A 17,542-nucleotide genomic window follows, 5' to 3' on the forward strand; every position below is an offset into this window, starting at 1 on the left:
GACCTTTCAATGGGAGAGACCATTATTTTTTGTCGGGGAGTTTGTAACTGTTTATTGACTCGGTAAATCAAATTGCAAAGTACATAATTCAATGACGTACGAGGGAATGTGTGGAATTACCACAGGTGTTATTGTATTGAGCGGCTTAATACGTGATCTAAATAGCGGGACGGATGTAGCGAGAGCGTGGAGAACCAAGGGCATCCTAACGTCCGATATAACGGTTATATATATATAACGTCCTTGGAGACAGGGCTGCTTGAAGAGAGTCCCACATGCACGACCATGCACATGCAACGGCCCTGAACTTTAATCCGACGCAAACTTAATCCAACACTTTTCAGTACTCTCCAAGCAGAGGAGGGGTTCCGGCAGGTTTTTGACGTGTTTTTAGGCGTTTTTGTCGGGCTTTCTATTTTGTCATTTTGGTTGGCTATAAAGAAAAATGACAAAGTAGAAAGCCCGACAAAAACGCCTAAAAACACGTCAAAAACCTGCCGGAACCCCTCCTCTGCTTGGAGAGTAGTTGACAACTGTGTCGGTGCCGTTACAAGCGAAAGGTGAATGAACAAACTCAGTGAGCAAGAATTGAAAAGAAAAGGGAGGTTGATGAATACACGTAACTATGATCGGATAAGAAACACCCCTTATTTCTTTCCACGTACGTACGTACGTTCGTTCGCTGGTTGGTTGGTAATCTGTGCATATATGATAAAAAGACTAATTATCCTTTACACAACTAGAATTCATGCATGTTAATTTGCAGTAACAGTAGATGTAACACGAATGATATTTGTCAAGATGAAAAAATATCGCATTCTGATGTCACAGATGCAATTTCTGCCGACCGTGTATCGTTTGTTTGTTTGAAACTTTGTCTATTCATGAACAAATTATTCGTTGAATTGACGGAATGACGGAACTTACAGATCATGGTACACCGAACAATTGGTTATCTATTACTGTGCTTTCACACTTTCTTCAATTAGCAGCCTTCACTGAAAGCCGAATTACAGACGAACACACCCTTGAAGATACAATTTTGGACGTTAACAGTTACACGCTAAGTATCACGCACTACTTCACACTCGCATCCACTCAATGATCCCTCACACTGAAGCTAACGGCACACCCGGGACCTTGGGAGCATTTAGCCACGTTTCCCATGAAACCCTCCGCTGACATCGCATCAGATTTTGGCCCGCAGGCAGTTGCACTGAGTGGTTGACTGATTTGGAATGGAGGCGCCCCTGACCGCTTTTGTGTCAGCTGTCGTGACATGATACTACAGTATTCTATAAAGCCTGTCACTTATCGGAGTGTGTACTTGTGATAACCAAATAACTTTAGTGCTCAACATCTCCATGGGCAGCCGCAATTCAAGCCTCCAATTGCAATGGCTGACTGACCCGTGTAATGTACCGTCGCGTTTTCAATAGATACAAATACAAAATTGATAATATAAAATGGGCTCTATTTCTTGCTTTCCACTTTCACAATTTCAAAGGACGTTGCCGGAAGGCATTTCCATGTTTCCTTGGATTAGTCGTGGTAGCTTGCATTTTTGGTCTTACAAAGATTACGTTTGTTCGAGCTTTTAGCTGGGTACAGCATTCATGTGAGCTGGTTCATGCTTGATGAATTTTGAAGGGTCCGTTTGCCTTCAGTGCACTGTCCTATGGAGGAGTATGCAACGCGTATTCTTACCTCTCATGACAAGTCAGCGCAGAATTTAGACTCCATGGCGGGCTCTGCAGCCGGTCTTCTCATAAATGCTTTCTCAGATAACGTACTGTTGTGGAAAACGGAAGTCATCAGACAGAAGACGGTATATCCGCGGGTCATGTCCTTGGTGCTGAATTGGGTGGTCTGCTGTAGGGATTAGACTAACGTACTTTATCAGAGAAACAGAAGCGTTTAAAACGTCGGCTATGGAGCCTGCCATGGAGCTTTGGTATGGAAATAAGTAGTTTGCAATTTCAAGTCACAGTTCTACCCAAATATTTTAACCCTTTTTTTGTGCCCAAAAGACCTCTCTCCAAGCTATCCAATGTGAACATATTGTTACAGAATGTAAGTAGCTGGTCTGATTTCATGATCGGAAAAATCATTGTTCTTAAAGCTATTGGCATGTGCAGAAGACGCATCGGAAATTGTGGGAGGATCTAAGGTCTAAGGTGAGCTAAATACGGAACACGCACCTGCGCGAACCGAGGTAATATCCCCCTCCAGCCGGTGTGTCGGGGAAAGTCCCGCCCACTTCCAGTGCAATATTAGTGACGTGACACGCACGGAAAACTCCGCACGCTCTCAGACGACCGCCTCATCAGTCAGGAGGCAGGCAGGCGATGGTAGCAACTCCCGGGGACTTCTACCTCTCGGGGATGCTGCCGCCGGACTTATCCGGGGCGTCCCAAGCCTTTCAAACCGCGTGGATAGTGTCCATACTCATCGCAAGCGTCCTGTCCAACTTAACGGTCCTTGCCGTGGTGCTGTGTATCGAGGACCTAAGGCAGCCGACCAACTACCTCCTATGCGCCCTGTCGGGCGGGCAGATGCTACAGGTGTTGGTCATGGCACCCCAGGCGGCGGTCCTGCTCACGGTGGCGGGGGCGCACATGACCGAGGCGGCATGCGTCGTACAGGTAGGAGCGAATTTCATGGAAGTATTTTTTATTTGAAGCCATGTAGGCAAATTGGGTGCAGTTGGATTAAAGTCAGCCTGCGGAAATGACTTATTGAAAATTGACGGCCAGTCTTGCCAGCGTTGATCGTCCGAAATCAAGCAAAACAGAGCGGAAGAGAAGTGACGAGGGAAATAAGGGCGCGTTCCGATCACGATAGAAACATACGTCTCACTGAAACAAGTTCCCCTACATAAAGAAGTGCACCTGGTAACGATGATCTGCCAGGCATGTTTACAAGTATTTCAGGGCACACCCGACCCGGGTGCTTTTGGGTGTCGTAATTAGCTTACATACACAATTGTGGCTTTACCTGATTTCGGCATGTCACTGGTAAAGGTAAAGACCTCGTTGGCGTCCATCCAACAAAATCGTACTATGGCATCGCGTAATTCTCTTAAGGCAGGCTTTTGTTTTTCTCTTAATACATTACAATGCTGCGTCTGAACTATTTTTCAGCATGCAGATATCAAGTCTATTAGATATTGCATTGAACATCTTCCCCTGCCAGTCCGGTGGCAGGTCAGTCGAGAATCTATTAGATAGGATTTCTTGCAATCGTCAATGGGCAATTAATCTTTTAGATGAAAACACTAAAGATTCCTTTGTCTAAAACAAAAGATGTGATATTTTCTGTGTTACAAGCTTTAAACCGTTTGCTGCCTCCCACGTCTGTAAAATGAACGTTTGACCGATTAAATCAATCTGTAACCACGTAATTGCATTAGATCCGGATGCAGCTAAGTCGGCCGACTTTATTGAATGAATGAATGACCTTTGCTGTACGTTCATGCTCTTACAAGCTAGGTACAGCTAAGTGTGTTCACGCTCTTACAAGCTACTGTACTAGTATGTAAAAAATACTTCATTAGCCTCCTTAGCAGGCTTACGGGTTGGGACTTTTCTTGCTTATTACGTGCTGTTTTTATGATTATTTGTTACGCCAGTATCGGAGGGCAGCAAAACTGATATAACGTACAACTAGAAAGGTAACATTTGCAATCAAATACATAATGTTCACCTTCACATGGTCTACCGGCTCTAGCCTAACAAACTACTGCTGTTTTGCTTACTCAAACACATTTATATATGTGGTGCCTAGCCCCTCCAGCTCTGCCCTGCCACAAATTGATACATATTGTAATCGAACACCGCAGGGTGTGGGTTACTTTACCAGTAACTATGGTGACAGTCCTCCGGTTTAGCTCGTTGACCTTATTTGTTTGAAACGGAAATAGAGGAGGAGATGTAACAAAAACAACATGTTTCCCCTCCGTGAAGTTAAACACGATCAGAAAATATCAATCATAAAGCAAGCAAAATCTCAACCCGTTAGGCTGCAAAGGAGGATATTCAGAATGAATAGCTATAAAGTTAAGTATACTTCAGTTTCATTTTCACGCTGGCCAATGCGTGATGACCGGTAATATTTCTATGGAGGTGTTTAGATGTAGGTCTGCTACGCGATAAGTTAACAATGCCAACGTGTTCGTACTTTGCATTACTCTAAGAATCTTTTTAAAGTCAACGATAAATCTTGACAACAATGAATATTCCACACACAGTATGTTACATCTATAGGTCAGCGACGACCAAGTTTTAACATGAATGAACGGCAAGAGACGCAATGTGTCAATGTGTCACGACTATAACGTGCTGGCGAATGATAGACTCCTGTTCAATCTGCGATCTTAAGAAATAATGGTTAACGCAAGCACATTGCACCTGTACCGATTGTTAAGAAGCTAATGAGGACAGGCTTGTGTAATTATAAGGCGACTCTGCACCTGCATCCACTCGTTGAGTGCACAATTCGCTATCACTTTTATTTTGACGTAAAAATAGAGTGGCAATGGTCGTGACCACTGTGAGTCGTGACTGATGCACTTAGACAGGTAGTGGAACTTATTCTCTTCTCAAAGTCAAACACGTAATAGTTTGGACCCATACGTGCAAGATGTCACAATAATACAGGCGCCTAGGCCAGATGTATCGCATCAGTTTGAAATGAGCAAAACAACAGTTGAACAGGTACGAAGAATGATATTATTTGTTCCGCTGTACCATTTTGTTCTTCATCGGTGCCGTTCATATGGGGCATTTCACTGGAGTGCGGCACCGTTATAAACTGTGGTGTTTGAATGTTGAGAAAAAAAGAGTAACGTTAATATTACAAAGCAGCTTGTGGGCGGGGAACATATTCGGTGGGGTAAAATCACTTACCTGCACGTCAATGCTTAGAGTTAGGCCAAACTAAGAATCGGCGTACAAAGGAAACCAAACTGGAAAGTATACACATTTTGGGCCAAAATTTACAAAATGTAAATCTGCACCTTGTGGTGTGCTATTACTGTCTTGAGTACACAAAATGGTGTTTCTTCTAGAGTCTTGAGTGTTGCCGTTTGAAGGTGATGATAAATGAAGTACTTTCTGTTCAAAGCTGTCGGTAATAATTCACTTGAAGCAACGATCGTTGCAAAACGTAATTAGTGAGCTAGGGTGATGCCCAACGCCAGAGCGGTTCACTCCCGGTCCTTTGGAGGTTCCGTAAAAGTGCGGCTTCTATGGTTTAACCCAGAAGGCATCCAATCCATAACCTCGCATTACGGTCCGCAGTAAAAAGCGGTGAAGTAATGTAAATGGTATATCTGAATGGCCTGCTGACGTGCATTTTCCAGGAAGTAACGGAGCAACAGTGGCTTTTTTGTACATTTTTCCAGGAAGCAGGATATTCTGTAAGTGCACTGGAAATATGATTCACAAGAAAATACTCGCTTTGCTGTTGTGGTCCCAACCAAACGTCTTTGATACACCTGTGTCATGGTTTCATTTCCTGCGATATGTATTTAAGAATGCGGTTCATTTATTGTGTGCAGCGAGGGTGTACAGGGGACAATATTTCTCCGGTCAAGACGCAGTGCAAAGCGTATTTGGACATGGCAGATTCCTTATCTACAGACTGCAAGACGCTTACGAGCAAGCCACAGGATTTATTTTTCAATGAGAAATTGATCCATACGGATTACATCGTAGGGTCAAAACCTTTCAAGAACGTAAATAAATCACACACACGTGAGATGGCGACGGAAGCACGCTGGGGATATTTTTCTTGATGGCTAATTGAGAAAAAGGATTTAGCGTGGACAAAGAAGACGGCTTTTTTGTTGTAGGAATTATCCTACCTGCCAGCCAGTATTACCAGAAATGGCCATATGACTAAAAGGGCAATGACCAAAAGCTAAAAATGTTCATAAGTACAGGTACTGTGTACCTCTTTCAAAACGATCTGATGTACACCTCGCGCCGATAATAACTCATTTTAGTAAGCTATCCATGCTTCTAATTAGGTAGAAGCTGCCGGGGTACAGTTAAAGCATGGGCATTATACTGAGCCTGTGGTTTGAATAACACCACGTGGGGCGCAATTACTGTAGTAATCCATGGAATGAAAGGACAATTTACCACAAATATGAACTGTAAAATCCACTGCGTACCAAGCATGCATTGGGCTGCGGAGTTGAATCAGTCTGACGTTTGGGCATTCTGGGGGCACAAATGTGATTAACTCAACAGCATAAGCATGCATCGTGAGGACTGGATTATAACAAGTCGCATTCTGTATGTCTGCGTCACCGTGGATATGTCTCTATGCGGGAGCGAAACAGTCGTTGTCTGTCCATGGCCCTGAACTGCATGCTGTTAGATTGTAGAATAACACAACCTGTGGATATCTATCTATGGCACAACACACACGTTTTCAAATGTAACCCAGAGCGTACATGTTGCTTCAGCTCCATGGGTGCTGAGCCTGTCAGGGATAGCAATGTTTGTTTAATGTTTAATACACTGATGAAAATACCCAGAACGCTCAAGTATGAATAATCAAGGAAATATAGCTCTGTTGACTAAACATCTATTTATCCCACTTCTAAAAAAACTACGGGGATCAGAACATCATACAACACATATATACGAACTACATTTGTATATATGTTGAAAGACGAAATATTTCAACATTCGTTATTTTGTTGCCGTATTAGGGCATCCTGTTCATGGTCTCCATCACCTTCACGCCGTGCATTCTGGGAATCCTGTCGTTCGACCGATATCACTACATCGTCCACCCTACAGAGTACCGCAACCGCTTCACTGGGCGGAGTGTCCTCACAGGTAAGATAATACCAGATCAACAAAACATAGCCGCATGTAAAATACGTTTATTTGCATCATATATTTTAGTTAGCGGCGTCAAAAGTTGAATTTCTACAGTGGACAAAAAACGAAAACGATCTGAAAGCTACGACGTTAGTCGCATCTTAAGATTTCAAATGACCGACCAGCGTATAGTTAAAGAAATAGACTTTGTACTTCAATGAAATACATTGCCAGTGGCCGTTGTGACGTAAACTTAGTGGAGACATGTCGTAATATAGATTGTGATCTTTAAGGCTTGGAAGCCACCGGAAGACAAGTGGGCCGCAATCTATGGGATGATTGCAGAAAGGTAGAAAGTCAAAAGATGTTGCCGAATCGCTCTGGAAAGTTTGAGAATAATTCCGGTGAAGTATAGTAAGCATTAGCTCCTGACTACAGAGTGCCTCCAAAAGACGTCATGACCACCGTCCTATTCAGGGGTACACAGGCCTGTGTGTGGCGCGGAATAGCCCATCATAGGAGGATGGTTATGACACACGTAGATATTTCGTACTAACGTTCAGTTGTTTCCAGCCATAGCGTGCACCCTCCTGTACACCTTCACCATGGCGGTGGTGGGGCTGTTCCAGGGGAACTCCTACCACCTGAACGCCGGCCTGCTGGTCTGTACCAACAGCGCCGCCGTGTCTGATGTCGCCTTTATCGTCTGCATCCTTCCCGCCTTCGGTCTCATCACCTACTCCTACATCCTCATCTTCAAGGAAGCTCGCTCCCACTCGCGCAAGATCCTCCCCAGCGTCTGCTACGATGCACGGCTGAAGGACTTCAAGGCTAAGATCAAGACGGCCAAGACGGTGATGCTCGCCATTGTGATCTTCTTCCTGACGTGGGTGTCCATGGTGCTGGCCTACGTGGTGTCGTCGTCCCGAGCTGAGCCGGGGCCCGGGGACATGTTGGCCCTGCGGATGACGAGTCTCATCTTCCTCCTCTCCGCCTTCCCCAACCCCATCCTGTACGCCTACAGAAACAAGTTCTTCAGAGACGCGGTCAGGCGTCTGTTCAGGAGAACAGCCAATGCTGTTAAGGACATGGTCTGATATTCCGGGGGGAAAGGTTAAGAACGTATATACTATCCCAGTGCCTCCTACGTAGGGTTTGATCCCAGGGATTGTAACAAAATGCGGAAAAATAGAGCAAGAGGTCGTTCTTTATTGCGTCCGTGTCTGTAAACCATATTGATGTTGTAAATTGGTTTATCAATATCAATGTTTTGGATCTATATATATTCTGCTAAAAAGAAAGAATATGAATTTGCTTCTTGATCAACACAGACCGATCTACCAACCATATAAACTCTGACGTCAACGACGTCATAGTAATGTTGATAAAGAACACTGATGTATTTCAACATAACACTTTTGTACATGTTTTACATGTCTTAGTTGCTATGCTTTGTGCTTATAACTTGTTGTTTAACCGTGAAATTCAGGAAGATGATTTGTGGAGTACTTTACTGTATAGTTAGAGTCCACGTACTAGCTGTATTAGCTGTTTTATTGATGAAAATAGTTGATGCTGGTTTACTGCGTATTTGACGATGTAATATTTACACATTCAGTCTTTCCTTGCACAGACGTTGTGTCGCATTGTTTTTGTGAGGTTTTGAAAACATATGAAATGGGACTGAGTACCCCATGTGCCTTTCCAGTTCCGTTGCCACAACTTGATATTGTTGGTTTAGATTTGTTTGGTTTTGACGTCACTGTAATCATCAATAAATGCACGCACGCATTACCTTTTGTTATAAGAAATAAAGCTGCACCAACAATATTTCTTATCATCACGTTACTATTGACTAAAGAGTTGTGTTTCAATAGTTTTCTTTTGGAAGGATGCCGCGTGTATTTGCCACCCTCATTTTTTCCGTGCCAGGCCGGAAGGTCTGGTCTCTTTTTTGTAGGTAACTTTTAAACCAGTAGCGCTTAAGTTACTTGATTTGTACGGTAGGACTTGTCAACTGCACATGGTACAAATTCTGAGGTAGAATTTGTACCATGTGCAGTTGACAAGTCCTAGTCTTTTAGACTGACTGACAGATAGAGAGAGAGAAGGGGGAGAGATAGTAGGATAAAGAATCTAAAACCCAAAGCAGACTGACGGTAATGTAGTAAACATTTACTTGCGGCGAAGATGGCTGTTATGCATATCACCCACGATTAGCATCATAGTCACGTCATACGAATATACTCAAGTATACATTGACGTCACATCGGACGTAATCGTTTTGTATCCTTTCATACGAGCCACAACAATGTCTGACAAAAGGTAAAGAAACGGAATACCATATCAACCTCCGATAACAAGGTCAAAATAGAAAGATAGGTATTGGTTTTCTGGGAATCCGCATAGAATAAAGGAATAACAGCGGAAGAAAAATTTCAAAAGATATGCTGAAACTGAAGTTTTCAATTTTGCACCAAGGCATTTCAGGACCAAGGACAGCACCGATAAATGCAGGAAGGATTCAGAAAGTGACCAGAAAAACAATAGTTTAGGTCACGGTCACGGTCACGGTCAATCGACAAGTGATTTTCTAGAGCACCTCCTTACATCTCATGTTTGCCTCCTTTCCTAATTTTGTTCACATGTGATTTTACGAGATCTCTTCACATGAAACTACACACTCATACAAAAAGTCTCTACTGCTCGGATCGGAAGACCTCAGTGCAGCTGGTGATGAAGCCCAAGTCTTTCAGCTAGTGTTTAATCACACTAACGCACCACTCAGCTGTTTACAAGATGAAGTTGTAAGTATGACATTACCCTGGGAGACCAGACCCATATTCGGCCGATCACCCATCGCACGCGCGCTCGAGCTTTACCAGCCCCCACTATCCGCTAGCCGGAGACGGCTTCCGTGGGGCCGGCCGAGTAAAGCTCGGGCGCGCGTGAGGTGGGTGATCGCGCCGAATACGGGGTCTGGTCTCCCAGGCTAGTTTGACATAGGTGTCATCAGTATTCTGTGCACTCTTATACGTAGTAAATCTTTAGGGTTTATGTTGGGGATACCGGATGTCGAGAACGGGTGTTACTTTGCGGCAAGGAAAAGCCTCAGTCGTAATTATGCGGAGAGCTCCAGCACACTACACGTTTTGAATCCGAAGTCGTATCCGTAGCTGTGTGATGGTGCCCCTGTGGTCATAACGCCATGTATGTTAACGATAGGCTTTCTTGAAGTACTGGCCGTAGGGCACTGTAACGTAAGATTTAGTCTGACTCGAAGCGAGGTGAGAATGTTACGTCCCTAGAGATGTAAATCACCACAGAGGTTAGAAGTGTTACTTCAAATGAAGGCGGAAATATGTAGAAATATGATTTTGAAAAATCACCGCGGCCCTCAAAGTTTCATGAAAACATGTTCAACTTCACAACCATATTACTATTCTCCAAGCAGATGTTTCGATCGGGGGGCCAGGAGCGCCCGGGATTTTTAACTCTGCTCTCCAGCGTTACTTATTACTACTACTAGTACATATATATATATATTCAAACTCCCTTGCAAAGATTTCATACAGCTCTGGACGAGACAGTCAGAATGTGCAATCTTCTCAACTGCGTAATTGGTGCATGTTTACGATTTTTGATACATATCATAATCGTATTACAACTCAGTAATATGAACATACTAGAGTTCCACGACCTCATACCTTCGCCAAATGATTTTAACCTTTATGACTGATGTATTTAGGAGTGTTTCTCATCAATCATAAATCATACCAGTTGATCGCCTTCACTCAAATAATAGAAGTTGTCCAAAGTATGAGCTTATCAAAGAAGATTATGCTAACATTTATCATTAATTATGCAAAGTAGGTCCTTATTAGCATAATTTGATTCAAGTATGAAATTGCCATCATTTACCTGTAGGAAATTCCGGAAATTCCAAATCTTCCAAACGTTTTTGGTTTTTGGTGAAATCTTCCAAATCTTCCAAATCTTTTTTATTTATTTTTTTTATTTTTTTATTTTTTACGTCTTGACCGACCAAGATATTCCGGATATTCCGGATATTCCGGATATTCCGGATATTCCGGATATTCCGGATATTCCGGATATTCCGGATATTCCGGAAATTCTGGATATTCCGGATATTCCGGATATTCCGGAAATTCCGGAAATTCCGGAAATTCCGGATATTCCGGATATTCCGGAAATTCCGGATATTCCGGAAATTCCGGATATTCCGGATATTCCCGAAATTCCGGATATTCCGGATATTCCGGATATTCCGGAAATTCCGGATATTCCAAATCTTCCAAACCTTTGTGGTTTTTGGTGAAATCTTCCAAATCTTCCAAATCTTATTTTTGCTTTATTGGTATCATAACTTTATCTTTACTACAGAAAATAAGGCAATTTGTTGGCAATATATTTGCTTCAAACCATGTACAAACACATCTTGATTAGCCAGTTGTATCACAGAATCAAAGTTTTTGTGGGAAAGAAATATGCTGTTGTCATCTGCAAATAGCATAGAATTGTTCTGTTACGAACCAAGTGCATAGAAGTTTGTACATCGTAAGACGGGTCAAGTGTCACATAACAGATTAGGTGAGCAGAACTAAAGCATAGCGCATGAACGTCGTATATCGTGTTTCTTTTTGAGCTCCAGTGCAATTCATATACGCCTCGAGATATGACATGTGCCCACCAGGAGCATGCCTGATGTCCGACCGTCTTTCGCGGGGCATTCGGCAGGGCCCTGTCGAATGCAAGACATAGTCAGAGCAACTGACGGGTACCTGTCAAAAACCTGCCAACGAAGGTGACAAACCTTTACAAAAATGCCACCGAGTGCCCACCGGAGCAACCCGGGACCCCAGCATGCAGGGTAGCGCGAAGGAAACTTTTAGTTGTGACCACGACAGCCGGTGCCCCCCAGACGTCAGAACCAAGCCGGGGATACATCCCCGATGTGACCGTAGCAATAGTAACACTAACAACTCAACCAGTTTGGAAAGTCTGATCTATAGTTCCTACATGGAAATAGGAAGCTAACAGATACCTCTCTCTTTTTCAACTATATATGTCACGTGTTTGAGAGTCCTATTTTGAAAGGCAGCGGATTTATAAACTTTCCTTACTAATTATGCAAATTAGCTCCTGATTTGCATAATGAGTATTCGATTATGTAAAGCATTAATCAAGCTATCTACATACCATAAATCAAGACGATCCGTTGACCATAAGTCAAGTTATCCATGTCCAAAGGTCAAAACAAATAAATCAAAAACACAAGCTGCAGCTCCAAACAAGCCGCTAGAGGGCCCAAACGTACACAACTTACTTCATGTGGCATGGACTATCTACCACACAAAAATCATGACCGTAGCACTTGCAAAAAATTTGACCTCAAACTTTGGAGCTCTGCTGCAGTACCTTAGGTGCCCGCAAGGAGGCCCATCATTGAACTTCACCTTCTCCTTTAATAAACTTACCTATTCACTAAATATCGTGCACAGCCATCAACAGCTTCTCGAGTTATCCTGTCAACAAGCAAATACGCATACATAAACAGCCTGCTGCAGTACCGCAGGAACATGCCAGGTGACTCATTTTTGAACTTGACCTCTGTTATAACAATCTCTACGTACCCACCAAAAATCATGCAGGTCCATCAACAATACATCGAGTTATGTTGTCTACATACAAACACACTAACATAAAAAGTCCACTGGAGCACTTAAGGAAAACGCCAGGTGAACCATTTTCGTACATGACCTTTGTTTCTACAACCGCCACTTACCTACCAAAAATCAGCAAGATCCGTCAATGTTTTCTTGACTTATGATCTTGACATACATACGGACCCACTTTACAGCTGGCGTAACCGATAACATAACCTTCCCGCGAAGGCATACCTTCCCGGCGAAGGTAATTACTAAATCATATAGAATCGCTTCCCGCACGTGGCGTACATTTCAAACGACAATAACGTCCATTAGAGACTGTACGCTAAAATATACGCTCGCTTTCAGAGAGATGTCGGTTGCACGTATATTTCTTGCAAAATAGGAATGAATCGGTAGGACTCGATGAAATGAGTCAGTTCTCATAGTCATTAGAACGTTTTATATACATTCTTCTCTAGTGGCTAATATGCTTTTGCAAGGCTATTTTGCAGAAGACACTTTCATCATACGTCGTGACTACACAGCGAAACGTGCGTCGAGTTTATTACAAGGTGTGGGCGTTACATTATTACACCCTAAGGACGGTGATCATCTAGGCAATGTGATTCTATTTGCCATGAGTTTTGACCGGACCTTGTTATTAAAATCCCACCTCTCATGCTCTGCGCACATAAGCTCATACGCTGTCCTGTTGGACCGATTTCTTTGCGTCTTGGGGCTTATTACTTCTGGCATGTTAAACCCCGGTATTGAATGATCACGTCACATGCGGTTGCAGTGGTTTGGCCTTAGCTACTGTAGATACACCTTTCCGCCCGGCCGGGTGTAGGGATGATATATAAAGCTTGAAATGACTTCGTTAACAAATCTATAAGGCTGCTGCTGAGTGATGCTCTCTCACCAAGGAGGTAAAATCTAGAAGGAGTAAGAAGGTTATATTAACCTCCTTGCCTGACGAACAGACCCTCACATTCCCCTCATCTGTGACAACAATAGGCACTTCATTACAACGGTTTGTCCCCAACATGTGCTAGTTTCTCAATGGAGCCAATTAGCACACAATGAGGCTATTTCGAATGAATACTGTATTTAGGACAGCTCATAGTCATATAGCAGGGCAGTGTATTAGAACCGCATATGGGCGTTCAATTGCGGTTTAATTGCGTCCACACATATAGTACATGGAAAACGTCTACAAAAAAAGGAGTCAAGACAAAGATTAGCTGTGGGGAACTTATGTGCAACACGGTTTGCCATAAAAGCATCAGAGCGGGAATCAGAACTATACCAGGGCTGGTCCTTTCCCCTGTGACAATCTGAATTTCAAGTAGACAGTTGTTCTTATTCTTTACTTTAAAATCCACCCAATGGAGTAGCTTTAAGAGCCAAATATTGAGAAAAGTGAGGTTCGGAATCATCAATCAAGAAATCCTTATGGCTCACTTGATCCCCCACTGACGTGCGCCATAGGTCGTTGGGTGGTCTGATTAGGTGATGGTTGTTGCCACCTGGTGCAACACATACATCAATAAGTATCGGGTCTAAAGAGAACGTCTGTTCAGCTATCAAAAGAAGGCCTCACCTACAGTATCCAGTCTGTTCAATGGAGTCAATATGACGCAGTCTATAGTTGGCAGACAGATTTTTGGTGAGTGGACCCTGCATTACACTGAGCCTTTTCTAGACACTAAATGGGGAAGGTTTAGAGATGTTGATTTTTTTTTCTTATCTATAATTTGGTAGTTTGATTTTCGTTCCTCCCAGCACTGCCCCCTAACCCTTACCCTAGTATAAGGGCGTCCTAACACTTGTGCGTATATTCAAGTGCGCATGAGTTGCGCATGAACATTTTTTGGGTTCAAGTAAAGTTTGCGGGGGAAGAAGATGTTTTCTACTTTGACCGGTACCCACCATCGTGCATCCTAGTTATCGAACCAAAGATGCCAGGTAGAGTAGTTTTTCTATAATCGTTTGGTGTACCCTTTTTCTTTGTGAATGCCTGGTGTAAGTTACACTTGTGTGTATATTGAAGTGCGCGTGAGTTGCGCATTAACATTTTGTTGGTTTGAATAAGATATTTGCGGGGAAAAAGTTGTTTTCTACTTTGATCCGCCGTTGTGCAGCCTGGTTATCGAACCTAAGAAATCACTTATTCGGCTGCAAACTTAACCTAAACCAAAAACATGTTGATACGCAACCCATGCGGACTTGCGCACAAGTGTGACAGGGGCTTAACGGTCTGGCGCAGTCCAGTGGGATACTTGTGCCCATCTAGTATACTTAAGGCCACATGTCACGACCAGTTGAGGCACGTCGCTAATTGAATTACATAATCCAACGCACAGCTCGTCGGCCTACGATTAACTGGAATAAACTGCTCACAACACATAAGCTTTTTAGTTTATAGATAGTTGCGTAATTTCGTATCAATGGTCACGATACGGTTCGTTATCAGGTGTAGGCTAAAGCTGTCTTAACGAATGTGTGTCATTTGGTAATGTTCTATCATGGCGTATACCATTATCGATGTAAACTAATTTGTGAGGCTTTAAGTAACAACAGATGAGAACATTTGAAAACACCTGTTCAAACTAGTAATAGTTTTAGTTTAAGGAAAGAGGCACGCAAACTGTAGGTTTAGCTGTACGTACGTACGACCGTACTGAATATCCACTCTATGTAACATAACATATGTTAAATTGCCATTAAATGGGTGTATATCCAGCCATCATATATATTGGTAGATACTGCATTTCCTAGTTCACGCTGTCCAACTTAATGCATTTATCCCCCCGGGCATGAATATTCAATGAGGCTATTGTCATTGTAATCATAAACTAGACTCAGCACCAATCGGAAAAGTGCATTTTTGTAGCCAATGGGTGAGCAGGAAAAAGGCCAATCAGCCAATGAGAGTGAAGCTACAGGGTATATAAAGGCGCTACCGGCGCCACATGCTCATCAAGTATTTCTGGAAGAGTTCGGCTGGAGGAAACGGTTAGTTTGGTGTTGTTTTACTGGTTATTTTATTGTACTTCGTTGCCTTGTCTAGTTACCCCAAGCTATCGAGTAATACTCTGAGACGATTGCCAAAATTTCGCCGTTCTGTTTCATCACATTTAATCCTCCTGTTTGATTTTGTCCAGTGAACTGTTGGAGTAAAAGGATTCCAGATCTGTCTCAACACGTCCAGTTCCTGTTCCACTCGTCTTGAGGAAACATGAAGGTAATTATTTTTTCATTCTGTGGTGTAGTATGAAAGGCATTCTGACGACTTGCATTGCTCATTCTCGTTGCTCTCCCTGGGAAGATGTGACCACATGTACACCTAATTCTGACAAGCTCAAGATACGGGAGAGAAGTGTAGTGGATTTTTGCTCAGGATAGCGTCGCAAGTTACTTACACCTATTGTCTTCAGCCAAAGATTACGGGTCGAGTTCGGTTTCCGTAAACCTCTATCTTTCATTGTAAGATGTTTCTAGAATTGTTAATTCAATCCGTCTTGTTAATTTCTTCCCACGAAGGTCTCCGTGCTACTGCTGGCCATGCTGGTTCTTCTGGCGGCCTCCACGGCTGCTATCGACATCGATGACGTCAAGAACAAAAAGGACGCCCGAGAGTTCCTCAAGCAGGCGAAGAACAAAGTCGCAGCTGCCAAGGAGATCCACGCCAAGTTGGTGAGCTTGGGCAGGTCCAAGCAGGCCAATAAGTTCATGAAGAGGGCCAAGAGCGTCATACGTAGGAGGAGGAAGCAGAATAAGGACGACTGAAATCTTAAGAACGGAAAATAATGAAAACACTGGACGATTCAGAACTCTCTATTAATTCGACATGTCTAATACGAAAATTTTGTAATTTGTATCAAGTGTCGTGTCTACGTCTCCAATTCCATCTTCATTTAAAAGTCTGATGCCCGTGAAATCTCTTTATTGTAACTAACGTCTTACTCCATGTTTTCGACACTAACTACGTAAGTAACTTCATGTCATAGATTATCCGGATGTTCATCGAAGATGCCTTTTGATTAAACTTGTTGCGAATTGCAATCATGTGTTGATGTAAATTCTTCCCCACAGAAAATGATTTCCCTAATTATAATGCACTAAGTCTTAGTTAAACAGCTAATATTTTAAAAGACTGACGAAATTGCACTCGCGCCCATATAACACACTGGTACTCCCAATAGAATTTATTCACGTCTAGCATCTGAAACGTAACATTTGCACCAGTGCATAACTGTAAGGCCCTGCCGGTAAAATCATGCATTCGAAACACAAACTATACATGATAAGAGTATAAGAACACTTAAACATGCTACACTGGGTATTTATTTAAAGATTCTCTGGCCAACTCACTAAATTTATGCCAATAAGTGTATAAGCACTAAAGCCTGTCGGACCATAGGTGAACATACAGCCTACACTGACATCCCCTTTCCTCCTTAGGCAAGAGCGTTCCACCTATCACAACGCACACAGACCTGTACAGACCTTCCTGCCTGCCCCTACAGTTGAAGTAGGCAATTCACCATAGGGGTTGAACATGGATTCATAAGGAAGGATAGAACAGTATCAGATAACACGAAAATTAAGTCAAATTTACTGCACAAGGGGCACACTTCTGATGAATGGTTTTGCTTTCCATCAGATAAATATTCTTTATCAAAATATTGATAAATATTGAATGTGTCCAAATCTAAAGAGCAAGTTACGTTGGTGTGTGATTTGTCAAATATCGTTCATTAGATTGGCCCAAGGGGCAACTCTCTTTGGGACAATTTAGTCAATGTTCAATCCAAGTACAGTAACGAACCGTTTGTTTAGAGGTGACTTTGAAGGGAGACAAACCTCAAACAGAAGCAGTCATCATGATTAACTAGCAAGGCAAGGTACTAAATCTCGAGCTGTCTGTCCAAGGTTAGCCTGACTTTGACTTAAGTGAGAAAAATGCTAAAAGTTTCAGAAACATCCCTATGGCTAAATATTACTAACAACCTGCACTGGTGGATA

General features: G+C 42.8%; 1 protein-coding gene across 1 annotated transcript; it reads left to right on the forward strand.

The window, feature by feature from the left end:
- The first annotated feature begins 6,702 nt into the window (after positions 1-6,702).
- LOC136437492 (G-protein coupled receptor 52-like) lies at positions 6,703-8,669 on the forward strand. The gene is made up of 2 exons (XM_066432111.1): positions 6,703-6,854; positions 7,413-8,669. The coding sequence occupies exons 1-2, from the start codon at positions 6,737-6,739 to the stop codon at positions 7,934-7,936; spliced, it is 642 nt and encodes a 213-aa protein (XP_066288208.1). The 5' UTR covers positions 6,703-6,736; the 3' UTR covers positions 7,937-8,669.
- The last annotated feature ends 8,873 nt before the right edge of the window (positions 8,670-17,542 follow it).

Source organism: Branchiostoma lanceolatum, chromosome 6, assembly GCF_035083965.1.
Source record: "Branchiostoma lanceolatum isolate klBraLanc5 chromosome 6, klBraLanc5.hap2, whole genome shotgun sequence".
Classification (NCBI taxonomy): domain Eukaryota; kingdom Metazoa; phylum Chordata; class Leptocardii; order Amphioxiformes; family Branchiostomatidae; genus Branchiostoma; species Branchiostoma lanceolatum.